Consider the following 15095-nt stretch of genomic DNA (forward strand, 5'->3'; position numbering starts at 1 on the left):
TTTATAACATACTAGAGGTCGACCGATTAATTGGAATGGCCGATTAATTAGGTGCTATTTTAAATTTTCATAACAATCGGAAATCGGTATTTTTGGACACCAATTTGGACAATTATTAATTTATTTTTTACACCTTTATTTAAGCAAGTCAGTTAAGAACACGTTCTTATTTTCAATGACAGCCTAGGAACGGTGGGTTAACTGCCTTGTTCAGGGGCAGAACAACAGATTTTTACCTTGTCAGCTCAGTCCAACACTTGAACCACCTACCCCTCATTGCACTCCACGAGGAGCCTGCCTGTTACGCGGATGCAATAAGAAGCCAGGGTAAGTTGCTAGCTTGCATTAAACTTATCTTCAAAAAAACAATCAATCAATCATAATCACTAGTTAACTACACATGGTAAATGATAATACTAGTTTATCTAGCGTGTCCTGCATTGAATATAATCGATGCGGTGCTCATTCGCAGAAAAAGGACTCGTTGCTCCTAACCATAAACATCAATGCCTTTCTAAAACTCAATACACAGAAGTATATATTTTTTAAACCTACATATTTAGCTAAAAGAAATACAGGTTAGCAGGCAATATTAACCAGGTGAAATTGTGTCACTTCTCTTGCATTCATTGCACGCAGAGTCGGGGAATATGCAACAGTTTGAGCCGCCAGGTAGGAGCGAGGAGAGGGACGGAAGCTATACTGTTACACTGGCAATACTAAAGTGCCTATAAGAACATCCAATAGCCAAAGGTTAATGAAACACAAATGGTATAGAGGGAAATAGTCCTATAATTCCTATAATAACTACAACCTAAAACTTCTTACCTGGGAATATTGAAGACTCATGTTAAAAGGAACCACCAGCTTTCATATGTTCTCATGTTCTGAGCAACACTTTTTTTGCCCTGTTTTTGCCTTATTTAAATAAAATTGAACATGTTTCATTATTTATTTGAGGCTAAATTGATTTGCATTGATGTATTATATTACGTTGAAATAAGAGTTCATTCAGTATTGTTGTAATTATCATTATTACAAATTTAAAAAATAATCAGACGATTAATGGGTTCTGCTTTTTTTGGTCCTCCAATAATCGGTATCGAAAAATCATAATCGTCCGACCTCTATAACATACAACAGTAATTCAACGTTTAACATAACAGTCTGTGTCTGAATGGCTATTCAACACAGAACTAAAATATAAATACCTAGGATAGGATAAAGTAATCCTTCTCACCCCCCCCCCTTAAAATATTTAGATGCACTATTGTAAAGTGGCTGTTCCACTAGATGTCATAAGGTGAATGCACCAATTTGTAAGTCGCTCTGGATAAGAGCGTCTGCTAAATGACTTAAATGTAAATGTAAATAAACACAACATGTAAAGTGTTGGTCCCATGTTTCATGAACTGAAATAAAAAGATCCCAGAAATGGTCCAAATGCATAAAAAGTGAGTTTCTCTCACATTCAGTGCAGACATTTGTTTACATCCCTGTTAGTGAGCATTTCTCCTTTACCAAAATAATTCATCCATCTGCTTGGTCTGGCATACGAAGAAAGTGATTAAACAGCATGATCATTACACAGGTGAACCTGTGCTGCGAACAATAAAAGGCCACTCAAATGTGCAGTTTTATCACAGAACACAATGCCACAAATTTAGGGAAGCATGCTGACTGCAGGAATGTCTACCAGAGCATTGAATGTTCATTTCTCTACCATAAGCCGCCTCAATTGTCGTTTTAGAGAATTTGGCAGTACGTCCAACCGGCCTCACAAGCCACTGCATCACAAAACCCTGACCTCAATCCTATAGACAATTGTGGGCAGAACTGAAAAAGCATGTGCGAGCTAGGAGGCCTACAAACCTGACTCAGTTACACCCGCTCTGTCAGGAGGAATGGGCCACAATTCACCCAACTTATTGTGGGAAGCTTGTGGAAGGCTACCCGAAACGTTTGACCCAAGTTAACCAATTAAAGGCAATGCTACCAAATACTAATTGAGTGTATGTAAACTTCTGACCCATTGGGAATGTGATGAAATAAATAAATCACTCTACTATTATTCTGACATTTCACATTCTTAAAATAAAGTGGTGATCCTAACTGACCTAAAACAGAAAACTTTTACTAGGATTAAATGTCAGGTATTTGGCTAAGGTGTATGGAAACTTTCAACTTCAACTGTATATAAAGGGGGCTCCGGTACAGAGTCAATGTGCGGGGGTACAGGTTAGTTGAGGTAATTTGTAGTGACTATGCATAGATAATAGATATTAACAGGGAATAGAAAAACAGCTCTGGTTCTCTATCCATTCATTATAAACAGTGAGTAGCAGCAGTGTAAAAACAGAAAGGGGGGAGGAGGGTCAGTAAATATATGTAAATAGTCTAGGTGGCCATTTAATTAATTGTTCAACAGTCTTAAGGCTTGGGGATATAAGCTGTTAAGGAGCCTTTTGGTCCTAGACTTGGTACTCCGGTATCGCTCGCCGTGCGGTGGCAGAGAAACAGTGTATGACTTGGGTGACTAGAGTCTCCAACAATTTTTTGGGCCTTCCTCTGACACCGCCTGGTATAGTTGTCCCGGATGTCAGGAAGCTTGGCCCCACTGGGCCGTACGCACTACCCTCTGCAGTGCCTTGCAGTCGGCGCCCGAGCTGTTGCAGTACCAGGCAGTGATGCAAGTGGTCAGGATGCTCTCGATGGTGCAGCTGAAGAACTTTGAGCATCTGGGGACCCATGCCAAATCTTTTCAGTCTCCTGAAGGGGAATAGGTTTTGTTGTGCCCTCTTCACAGCTGTCTTGGTATGATTGGACAATGATAGTTTGTTGGTGATGTGGACACCAAGGAACTTGAAACTCTCAACCCGTTCTACGACCCGCTTCACTTCAGCCCAGTCGATGTTAATAGGGGCCTGTTCGGCCCTCCATTTGCAGACTGAGGTGTTTAGTCCCAGGGTCCTTAGCTTAGTTATGAGGTTTGGTGGAACTATGGTGTTGAATGCTGAGCTGTAGTCAATTAACAGCATTCTCACGTAGTTGTTCCTTTTGTCCAGGTCAGGTGGGAACAGGCAGTGCGGAGCGCGATTGAGATTGCGTAATCTGTTGATCTGTTGGGGCGGTATGCTAATTGGAGTGGGTCCAGGGTTTCCAGCATGATGGTGTTGATGTGGGACATGACCTGCCTTTCAAAGCACTTCATGACGTGAGTGCTACAGGGCGGAAATCATTTTGGCAGGTTACCTTCTTGAACAAAGGGACCACGGTGGTCTGTTTGAAACACTACCGGTCTAAAGTTTTAGAACACCTACTCATTCAAGGATTTTTCTTTATTTTCCACATTGTAGATTAATAGTGAAGACATCAAAACTATTAACTAACACATATGGAATCATGTAACCAAAAAAGTGTAAAGCAAATCAAAATATATTTTATATTTGACATTCTTCAAACAGCCACCCTTTGCACACGCTTGGCCTTCTCTCAACCAGCTTCACCAGGAATTCCAAAAGTCTTGAAGGAGTTCCCACATATGCTGACTGGGTATGATTTCTCTCTACTCCATAAGCTGCTGGCTGACTGACTACAACCCGCTGCTGAAGGATGTCTGAAGCATGGTCTGAGTGGCTGGCCTGTTTCCACACTGTTTCCATGTGGTTACAGTTGGCAAATCAGACCTCTCCTATGATGGAGCCAAGGGAAACAGAGAGAGAGAGAGAGAAAGAGAGAGAGAGAAAGAGAAAGAGAAAGAGAAAGAGAAAGAGAAAGAGAAAGAGAAAGAGAAAGAGAAAGAGAAAGAGAGAGAGAGAGAGAGAGAGAGAGAGAGAGAGAGAGAGAGAGAGAGAGAGAGAGAGAGAGAGAGAGAAGAAGAGAGGAAGAGAGAGCGAGGGTGAGTGAGAAGGCGGGGGGCGAGAAGGGGTGGGGGGCGTGAGGTCTGGTCTGCCAAACATTCTGTGGGGAAGTCATGTGTCCCATAACCACACACACACCTTGCAAAGACAAGCAAACAGACACACAACCTTAAACAGTCTCTGTACTACAGATGGGCTCTAAGAGGAGACCTCATCCAGTCTACTGTACTACAGAAGGGCTCTAAGAGGAGACCTCATCCAGTATACTGTACTACAGAAGGGCTCTAAGAGGAGACCTCATCCAGTCTACTGTACTACAGGTGGGCTCTAAGAGGAGAGGAGACCTCATCCAGTCTACTGTACTACAGGTGGGCTCTAAGAGGAGACCTCATCCAGTCTACTGTACTACAGAAGGGCTCTAAGAGGAGACCTCATCCAGTCTACTGTACTACAGATGGGCTCTAAGAGGAGAGGAGACCTCATCCAGTCTACTGTACTACAGGTGGGCTCTAAGAGGAGAGGAGACCTCATACAGTCTACTGTACTACAGAAGGGCTCTAAGAGGAGAGGAGACCTCATCCAGTCTACTGTACTACAGAAGGGCTCTAAGAGGAGAGGAGACCTCATCCAGTCTACTGTACTACAGGTGGGCTCTAAGAGGAGAGGAGACCTCATCCAGTCTACTGTACTACAGAAGGGCTCTAAGAGGAGAGGAGACCTCATCCAGTCTACTGTACTACAGGTGGGCTCTAAGAGGAGACCTCATCCAGTCTACTGTACTACAGGTGGGCTCTAAGAGGAGACCTCATCCAGTCTACTGTACTACAGGTGGGCTCTAAGAGGAGAGGAGACCTCATCCAGTCTACTGTACTACAGGTGGGCTCTAAGAGGAGAGGAGACCTCTAAGAGGAGAGGAGACCTCATCCAGTCTACTGTACTACAGGTGGGCTCTAAGAGGAGAGGAGACCTCATCCAGTCTACTGTACTACAGGTGGGCTCTAAGAGGAGAGAGACCTTATCCAGTCTACTGTACTACAGAAGGGCTCTCCTCATCCAGTCTACTGTACTACAGAAGGGCTGGGAGACCTCTCTACTGTACTACAGAAGGGCTCTAGAGGAGACCTCAGACCTCATCATCCAGTCTACTGTACTACAGGTGGGCTCTAAGAGGAGAGGAGACCTCATCCAGTCTACTGTACTACAGGTGGGCTCTAAGAGGAGACCTCATCCAGTCTACTGTACTACAGAAGGGCTCTAAGAGGACCTCATCCAGTCTACTGTACTACAGATGGGCTCTAGAGGAGAGGAGACCTCATCCAGTCTACTGTACTACAGGTGGGCTCTAAGAGGAGAGGAGACCTCATACAGTCTACTGTACTACAGAAGGGCTCTAAGAGGAGAGGAGACCTCATCCAGTCTACTGTACTACAGAAGGGCTCTAAGAGGAGAGGAGACCTCATCCAGTCTACTGTACTACAGGTGGGCTCTAAGAGGAGAGGAGACCTCATCCAGTCTACTGTACTACAGAAGGGCTCTAAGAGGAGAGGAGACCTCATCCAGTCTACTGTACTACAGGTGGGCTCTAAGAGGAGACCTCATCCAGTCTACTGTACTACAGGTGGGCTCTAAGAGGAGACCTCATCCAGTCTACTGTACTACAGGTGGGCTCTAAGAGGAGAGGAGACCTCATCCAGTCTACTGTACTACAGGTGGGCTCTAAGAGGAGAGGAGACCTCATCCAGTCTACTGTACTACAGGTGGGCTCTAAGAGGAGAGGAGACCTCATCCAGTCTACTGTACTACAGGTGGGCTCTAAGAGGAGAGGAGACCTCATCCAGTCTACTGTACTACAGAAGGGCTCTAAGAGGAGAGGAGACCTCATCCAGTCTACTGTACTACAGAAGGGCTCTAAGAGGAGACCTCACCCAGTCTACTGTACTACAGAAGGGCTCTAAGAGGAGACCTCATCCAGTCTACTGTACTACAGAAGGGCTCTAAGAGGAGACCTCACCCAGTCTACTGTACTACAGAAGGGCTCTAAGAGGAGACCTCATCCAGTCTACTGTACTACAGAAGGGCTCTAAGAGGAGACCTCACCCAGTCTACTGTACTACAGAAGGGCTCTAAGAGGAGACCTCACCCAGTCTACTGTACTACAGAAGGGCTCTAAGAGGAGACCTCACCCAGTCTACTGTACTACAGAAGGGCTCTAAGAGGAGACCTCATCCAGTCTACTGTACTACAGAAGGGCTCTAAGAGGAGAGGAGACCTCATCCAGTCTACTGTACTACAGGTGGGCTCTAAGAGGAGAGGAGACCTCATCCAGTCTACTGTACTACAGGTGGGCTCTAAGAGGAGAGGAGACCTCATCCAGTCTACTGTACTACAGGTGGGCTCTAAGAGGAGAGGAGACCTTATCCAGTCTACTGTACTACAGAAGGGCTCTAAGAGGAGACCTCATCCAGTCTACTGTACTACAGAAGGGCTCTAAGAGGAGACCTCACCCAGTCTACTGTACTACAGAAGGGCTCTAAGAGGAGACCTCACCCAGTCTATTGTACTACAGAAGGGCTCTAAGAGGAGAGGAGACCTTATCCAGTCTACTGTACTACAGAAGGGCTCTAAGAGGAGACCTCATCCAGTCTACTGTACTACAGAAGGGCTCTAAGAGGAGACCTCACCCAGTCTACTGTACTACAGAAGGGCTCTAAGAGGAGACCTCACCCAGTCTACTGTACTACAGAAGGGCTCTAAGAGGAGACCTTATCCAGTCTACTGTACTACAGAAGGGCTCTAAGAGGAGACCTTATCCAGTCTACTGTACTACAGAAGGGCTCTAAGAGGAGACCTCATCCAGTCTACTGTACTACAGGTGGGCTCTAAGAGGAGAGGAGACCTCATCCAGTCTACTGTACTACAGAAGGGCTCTAAGAGGAGACCTTATCCAGTCTACTGTACTACAGAAGGGCTCTAAGAGGAGAGGAGACCTTATCCAGTTTAATTCAGATTTTTGCCAGCAGCACAGTTGCAGTCACCAACCCTCCGGATAATGTAAAAACAGTTAACCAGCTCCGCTTGAGCGAGTAAAATGGTCAGTGTGAGCTGTTCCCTCATTTGTCTGGAAGTAGCTAGCAAACATTAGCCAGTTAGCTTGGGTGCTGTTAGGTCAGAACGTTAGATCAACCCTACTCCTCAGCCAGTGTCTAGTGTGAGGTCAGAATGCTCAGATCAACCCTACTCCTCAGCCAGAGCGTCAGAACGCTCAGATCAACCCTACTCCTCAGCCAGAGTGTCAGAACGCTCAGATCAACCCTACTCCTCAGCCAGAGCGTCAGAACGCTCAGATCAACCCTACTCCTCAGCCAGAGCGTCAGAACGCTCAGATCAACCCTACTCCTCAGCCAGAGTGTCAGAATGCTCAGATCAACCCTACTCCTCAGCCAGAGCGTCAGAACGCTCAGATCAACCCTACTCCTCAGCCAGAGTGTCTAGTGTGCTCTTTGAATGCTCCGAGAGCGAAATGCTCCAAGTTTACGAACACCCAGAATGCACTCTGAGCACACACTGGCACTCCAGAATGAACACACCCGTAGTATAAACCAGCCTTTCGTCTTGAGATTTTTGGTCGTTTAGCCTCACATGTGAATCCTTAAAGAGATGGGTGGGGCTTAAGAGGGTGTGAATGTTGCTGAATGGGTGTAGACAAAAAGCTCTCCAGTAGGTATACCAAAATATTGAAAGGACATTTTCTCAAAAGTGGGTTTACAAGTTTATCAACTATCAAGGCAGAATTACTTTCCCCATTGTTCCTCAACTGCAGTGTACAATACCATTTTCTAGCTCTGAGTCTCTACTTTTATCCAACGTAAAAAATACCACTTCAAATGTTGCTCCACAATCGAGCCAGTCATCACAATTGGCAGTTGTTTTTTATACATGTAATCCAGCTTGTCAGGTTGAATTGGAAGTTTATTCCCCCATGTAATTCAGTGTCATGTTAATGTAGATGTTTCTCCATGTTATTCAGTTTGTGTCATGTTAATGTAGATGTTTCTCCATGTTATTCAGTGTCATGTTAATGTAGATGTTTCTCCATGTAATTCAGTGTCATGTTAATGTAGATGTTTCTCCATGTAATTCAGTGTCATGTTAATGTAGATGTTTCTCCATGTAATTCAGTTTGTGTCATGTTAATGTAGATGTTTCTCCATGTAATTCAGTTTGTGTCATGTTAATGTAGATGTTTCTCCATGTTATTCAGTTTGTGTCATGTTAATGTAGATGTTTCTCCATGTTATTCAGTGTCATGTTAATGTAGATGTTTCTCCGTGTTATTCAGTGTCATGTTAATGTAGATGTTTCTCCATGTTATTCAGTGTCATGTTAATGTAGATGTTTCTCCATGTTATTCAGTGTCATGTTAATGTAGATGTTTCTCCATGTTATTCAGTGTCATGTTAATGTAGATGTTTCTCCATGTTATTCAGTGTCATGTTAATGTAATGTTTCTCCATGTTATTCAGTTTGTGTCATGTTAATTTAGATGTTTCTCCATGTTATTCAGTGTCATGTTAATGTAGATGTTTCTCCATGTAATTCAGTTTGTGTCATGTTAATGTAGATGTTTCTCCATGTTATTCAGTTTGTGTCATGTTAATGTAGATGTTTCTCCATGTTATTCAGTGTCATGTTAATGTAGATGTTTCTCCATGTTATTCAGTGTCATGTTAATGTAGATGTTTCTCCATGTTATTCAGTGTCATGTTAATGTAGATGTTTCTCCATGTTATTCAGTGTCATGTTAATGTAGATGTTTCTCCATGTTATTCAGTGTCATGTTAATGTAGATGTTTCTCCATGTTATTCAGTTTGTGTCATGTTAATGTAGATGTTTCTCCATGTTATTCAGTGTCATGTTAATGTAGATGTTTCTCCATGTTATTCAGTGTCATGTTAATGTAGATGTTTCTCCATGTTATTCAGTTTGTGTCATGTTAATGTAGATGTTTCTCCATGTTATTCAGTGTCATGTTAATGTAGATGTTTCTCCATGTTATTCAGTGTCATGTTAATGTAGATGTTTCTCCATGTTATTCAGTGTCATGTTAATGTAAATGTTTCTCCATGTAATTCAGTGTCATGTTAATGTAGATGTTTCTCCATGTAATTCAGTTTGTGTCATGTTAATGTAGATGTTTCTCCATGTAATTCAGTTTGTGTCATGTTAATGTAGATGTTTCTCCATGTTATTCAGTTTGTGTCATGTTAATGTAGATGTTTCTCCATGTTATTCAGTGTCATGTTAATGTAGATGTTTCTCCATGTAATTCAGTTTGTGTCATGTTAATGTAGATGTTTCTCCATGTTATTCAGTTTGTGTCATGTTAATGTAGATGTTTCTCCATGTAATTCAGTTTGTGTCATGTTAATGTAGATGTTTCTCCATGTAATTCAGTTTGTGTCATGTTAATGTAGAAGGTTTTTCCCCATTTAACTGCTGGGTAAATATATACATGTTTTAATTAATGTTTTTTTGTTCCATGTAATTCGGTTAATTGCATGTTCATTTGTCTTTTTGTGAAACAAAGAAAGAACTTAGCAGACGACCACCACAACATGGAAAACCTGAAACATGTCTCTGTCAGAGATGGTGCAAATTAATCGGATGTATTAGGTTACGAAATATGACGTTCTGGATATAAATGTTAATTACATGTTACAGAAAGACCCCACTGAACTATTCAGAACATGGAGAATCATATTTGACTGTGTAAAATGTATTTTACATCTGGGCAGACACCGGGAATGATCTGTTTTCCTGGTTGTTTGCCTCACTAGTATTCCCAGTGTAACTAAGTACTTACTCTGACCGTCGTCGAGCCTCCACGCCGTCCGGTAGAAACAGCTTGATTGTAGACACTACGCAGCCATGGGTGACTGCAACACACCCACAGAACACACGTGTTATTATACACCCTCATGGCACGACCCATTCCTACAGTAAATTCGGAAAGTATTCAGACCCCTTGACGTGTTCCACATTTTGTTACGTCACAACCTTATTCTAAAATGGATTATATTGTTATTTTCAGTCTACACAATACTCCACAATGACAAAGTTAACACATGTTATTAGAAATGTTTGCAGGTATATAAAAACAGGGCAAAACAAGCTCACATTAGTCTCTAACAAGGCAAGATGAACAAGGCATCCGCAGGTCACATTCAATAAGAATCAAAAGACACGTCATTAACCTAGATGCCCCCCCCCAATAAAACAAAACAAAGAAATGCTCATCCAGCCCTTAAGTCACCGGGGAGTCAAGTACATACTTACTGTGGTTTTAATAAGAATTCCAACCGAGGATGGACTGTTCAAAGTAAGACCAGAATGGAGCCCAAGCCTCAAAACAGTTTGGGGTTCCCACGTGTATTGAATAAATAATTTCAGAGAGCACAACACATTTCCCACCCAATATTTATAAGATGGGGGAGCTGCAACCTTCCATTTCAGGAGTATTAGCCGTCTAGCTAAAAGACTTGTCCGACTGAATTCTTGACAGGGGAGTATCTACGGGCAGTACTCCAGAAAGGGCTGGGGCAGTACTCCAGAAAGGGCTGGGGCAGTACTCCAGAAAGGGCTGGGGCAGTACTCCAGAAAGGGCTGGGGCAGTACTCCAGAAAAGGCTGTAAAGGGGAGACGGACCTATAACGGTGTAATATACAGTTGAAGTTTACATCCACTTAGGTTGAAGTCATTAAAACTAGTTTACATCCACTTAGGTTGGAGTCATTAAAACTAGTTTACATACACTTAGGTTGGAGTCATTAAAACTAGTTTACATACACTTAGGTTGGAGTCATTAAAACTAGTTTACATACACTTAGGTTGGAGTCATTAAAACTAGTTTACATCCACTTAGGTTGGAGTCATTAAAACTAGTTTACATCCACTTAGGTTGGAGTCATTAAAACTAGTTTACATCCACTTAGGTTGGAGTCATTAAAACTAGTTTACATCCACTTAGGTTGGAGTCATTAAAACTAGTTTACATCCACTTAGGTTGGAGTCATTAAAACTAGTTTACATCCACTTAGGTTGGAGTCATTAAAACTAGTTTACATTCACTTAGGTTGGAGTCATTAAAACTAGTTTACATCCACTTAGGTTGGAGTCATTAAAACTAGTTTACATCCACTTAGGTTGGAGTCATTAAAACTAGTTTACATCCACTTAGGTTGGAGTCATTAAAACTAGTTTACATCCACTTAGGTTGGAGTCATTAAAACTAGTTTACTAGTTTACATCCACTTAGGTTGGAGTCATTAAAACTAGTTTACATCCACTTAGGTTGGAGTCATTAAAACTAGTTTACATCCACTTAGGTTGGAGTCATTAAAACTAGTTTACATCCACTTAGGTTGGAGTCATTAAAACTAGTTTACATCCACTTAGGTTGGAGTCATTAAAACTAGTTTACATCCACTTAGGTTGGAGTCATTAAAACTAGTTTACATCCACTTAGGTTGGAGTCATTAAAACTAGTTTACATCCACTTAGGTTGGAGTCATTAAAACTAGTTTACATCCACTTAGGTTGGAGTCATTAAAACTAGTTTACATCCACTTAGGTTGGAGTCATTAAAACTAGTTTACATCCACTTAGGTTGGAGTCATTAAAACTAGTTTACATCCACTTAGGTTGGAGTCATTAAAACTAGTTTACATCCACTTAGGTTGGAGTCATTAAAACTAGTTTACATCCACTTAGGTTGGAGTCATTAAAACTAGTTTACATCCACTTAGGTTGGAGTCATTAAAACTAGTTTACATCCACTTAGGTTGGAGTCATTAAAACTAGTTTACATCCACTTAGGTTGAAGTCATTAAAACTAGTTTACATACTTAGGTTGGAGTCATTAAAACTAGTTTACATACACTTAGGTTGAAGTCATTAAAACTAGTTTACATACACTTAGGTTGGAGTCATTAAAACTAGTTTACATACACTTAGGTTGGAGTCATTAAAACTAGTTTACATACACTTAGGTTGGAGTCATTAAAACTAGTTTACATCCACTTAGGTTGGAGTCATTAAAACTAGTTTACATCCACTTAGGTTGGAGTCATTAAAACTCGTTTACATACACTTAGGTTGGAGTCATTAAAACTAGTTTACATCCACTTAGGTTGGAGTCATTAAAACTAGTTTACATCCACTTAGGTTGGAGTCATTAAAACGAGTTTACATACACTTAGGTTGGAGTCATTAAAACTAGTTTACATCCACTTAGGTTGGAGTCATTAAAACTCGTTTACATACACTTAGGTTGGAGTCATTAAAACTAGTTTACATCCACTTAGGTTGGAGTCATTAAAACTCGTTTACATACACTTAGGTTGGAGTCATTAAAACTCGTTTTTCAGCCACCACAAATTTCTAGTTAACAAACAATAGTTTTGGCAAGTCGGTTAGGACATCTACTTTGTGCATGACACAAGTAATGTTTCCAACAATTTTTTACAGACAGATTATTTCACTGTATCACAATTCCAGTGGGTCAGAAGTTTACATACACTAGTTGACTGTGGCTTTAAACAGCTTGGAAAATTCCAGAAAATTATGTCATGGCTTTAGAAGCTTCTGATAGGCTAATTGACATCATTTGAGTCAATTGGAGGTGTACCTGTGGATGTATTTCAAGGCCTACCTTCAAACTCAGTGCCTCTTGTTTGACATCATGGGAAAATCAAAAGAAATCAGCCAAGACCTCAGGAAAAAAAAGGTAAACCTCCACAAGTCTGGTTCAACCTCCGGAGCAATTTCCAAACACCTGAAAGCACCACGCTCATCTGTACAAACAATAATACACAAGTATAAACACCATGGGACCACACAGCTGTCATACCGCTCAGGAAGGAGACGCGTTCTGTCTCCTAGAGATGAATGCAAATCAATCCCAGAACAACAGCAAAGGACATTGTGAAGATGCTGGAGGAAACCGGTACAAAAGTATTCTATAGCCACAGTAAAATGAGTCCTATACGACATAACCTGAAAGGCCGCTCAGCAAGGAAGAAGCCACTGCTCCAAAACCGTCATAAAAAAACAGACTATGATTTGCAACTGCACATGGGGACAAAGATGGTACTTTTTGGAGAAATGTCCTCTGGTCTGATGAAACAAAAATATAACTGTTTGGCCATTATGACCATTGTTATGTTTGGAGGAAAAAGGGGGAGGCTTGCAAGCTTAAGAACACCATCCCAACCGTGAAGCACGGGGGTGGGAGCATCATGTTGTGGGGGTACTTTGCTGCAGGAGGGACTGGTGCACTTCACAAAATAGTTGGCATCATGAGGCAGGGAAATTATGTGGATATATTGAAGCAACATCTCAAGACATCAGGCAGGAAGTTAAAGATGGTCGCGAATGGGTCTTCCAAATGGACAATGACCTCAAGCATACTTCCAAAGTTGTGGCAAAACGGCGTCAGGACAACAAAGTCAAGGTATTGGAGTGGCCATGACAAAGCCCTAACCTCAATCATATAGGAAATGTGTGGGCAGAACTGTAAGCGTGTGTGAGCAAGGAGGCCTACAAACCTGACTCGGTTACACCAGCTCTGTCAGGAGAAATTGGTCAAAATTCACCCAACTTATTGTGGGAAGTTTGTGGAAGGCTACCCGATACATTTGACCCAAGTTAAACAATTTAAAGGCAATGCTACCAAATACTAATTGAGTGTATATAAACTTCTGACCCACTGGGAATGTGATGAAAGAAATAAAATCTGAAATAAATCACTCTACTATTATTCTGACATTTCACATTCTTAAAATAAAGTGGTGATCCTAACTGACCTAAAACAGGGAATTTTTACTAGGATTAAATGTCAGGAATTGTGAAAAACTGATTTTAAATGTAGTTGGTTAAGGTGTATGTAAACTTCCAACTTCAACCCATGTTGGGTTTGGCTAATTTATTCATAGTGGAGAAACAACCACACTGATGCAGAATTCACCCATCAGATACCAAGAAGCTGTGATGAAATAGTGTAGGCTTGGGCAATATACTGTTTAAACCATACACTGGGGTATTTCAAAATTGACAATACAGTTTAAAATAATAAATACATTTGAGGCAGTGTGCATGCTACTGAACTGCTTATAACTATGAAGTGTAACTATATAAGAAATCTTTTAAAAAATGTCAAATTATATCCAGCTTAGGGCTCCTGCTATACATTTGGTTTGCTAACTTGCTAGCTAAATGGCTAGATATTAATGTCAAGCCTCTTGGTTACAGCAAAGACATTCAAACCCCTCCTGGATCAAGATCCCTGTTGCCAAAATAGCATCCCTTGTGTGCACATTAGGTAATATCGTATACCCCGGAATGGTCCAGAAATGGTATGGAAATCTGGAGAGCACCAAAAAGCTAATATAGTGTAGTCGAGTTGCTAAGATGCTATTGTTGCATCATGAAGAAAGCAGCCATTTCATGTGTTCTCATTTCAACACAGCAATCAGACACTACTGCAGTCTGTCAACTCTCCAAAACACTCCTCTCCTCAGAGAGCGCACGTGTACACACACCCTTGACTCCCTGTCAAGATGTTTACATCATAGCCTAACCGTGCATTTTAAAATGGCCAGCAGCATAACACGCACCAAAAAAAGTGTTAAACAAATCAAAATGTATTTTATATTTGAGGTTCTTCAAAGTAGCCATCCTTTGCCTTTGACAGCTTCGCACACTCTTGGCATTCTCTCAACCAGCTTCACCTGGAATGCAATTCCAACTGTCTTAAAGGAGTTCTCACATGTGCTGAGAACTTGTTAGCTGCTTTTCCTTCACTCTGCAGTCCAACTCATCCCAAACCCTCTCAATTGAGTTGAGGTCAGGGAATTGTGGAGGCAGGTCATCTGATGCAGCACTCCATCATAATATATGCCATTTAGCAGACGCTTTTATCCAAAGCGACTTACAGTCATGTGTGCATACATTCTACGTATGGGTGGTCCCGGGGATCGAACCCACTACCCTGGCGTTACAAGCGCCATGCTCTACCAACTGAGCTACAGAAGGATCACTCTCCTTATTGGTCAAATAGCCCTTACACAGCCTGGAGATGTGTCATTGTCCTGTTGAAAAACAAATGATATTCCCACTAAGCCCAAACCAGATGGGATGGTGTATCCCTGCAGAATGCAGTGGTAGCCATGCTGGTT

The 15095-nt window shown here is 41.7% G+C and overlaps 1 protein-coding gene across 2 annotated transcripts in view; it reads right to left on the bottom strand.

Moving 5' to 3' along the window:
- The window catches only part of LOC124003364 (sarcolemmal membrane-associated protein-like), a 113817-nt gene that overhangs the window by 82977 nt on the left and 15745 nt on the right, over positions 1-15095 (bottom strand). For both annotated transcript variants that reach the window (XM_046311546.1, XM_046311547.1), the window contains exon 3: positions 9725-9797. In XM_046311546.1, the coding sequence (XP_046167502.1) occupies positions 9725-9797 (73 nt within the window). The remainder of the gene's footprint in view (positions 1-9724; positions 9798-15095) is intronic.

The sequence above is a fragment of the Oncorhynchus gorbuscha genome, linkage group LG18 (genome assembly GCF_021184085.1).
Source record: "Oncorhynchus gorbuscha isolate QuinsamMale2020 ecotype Even-year linkage group LG18, OgorEven_v1.0, whole genome shotgun sequence".
NCBI lineage: Eukaryota > Metazoa > Chordata > Actinopteri > Salmoniformes > Salmonidae > Oncorhynchus > Oncorhynchus gorbuscha.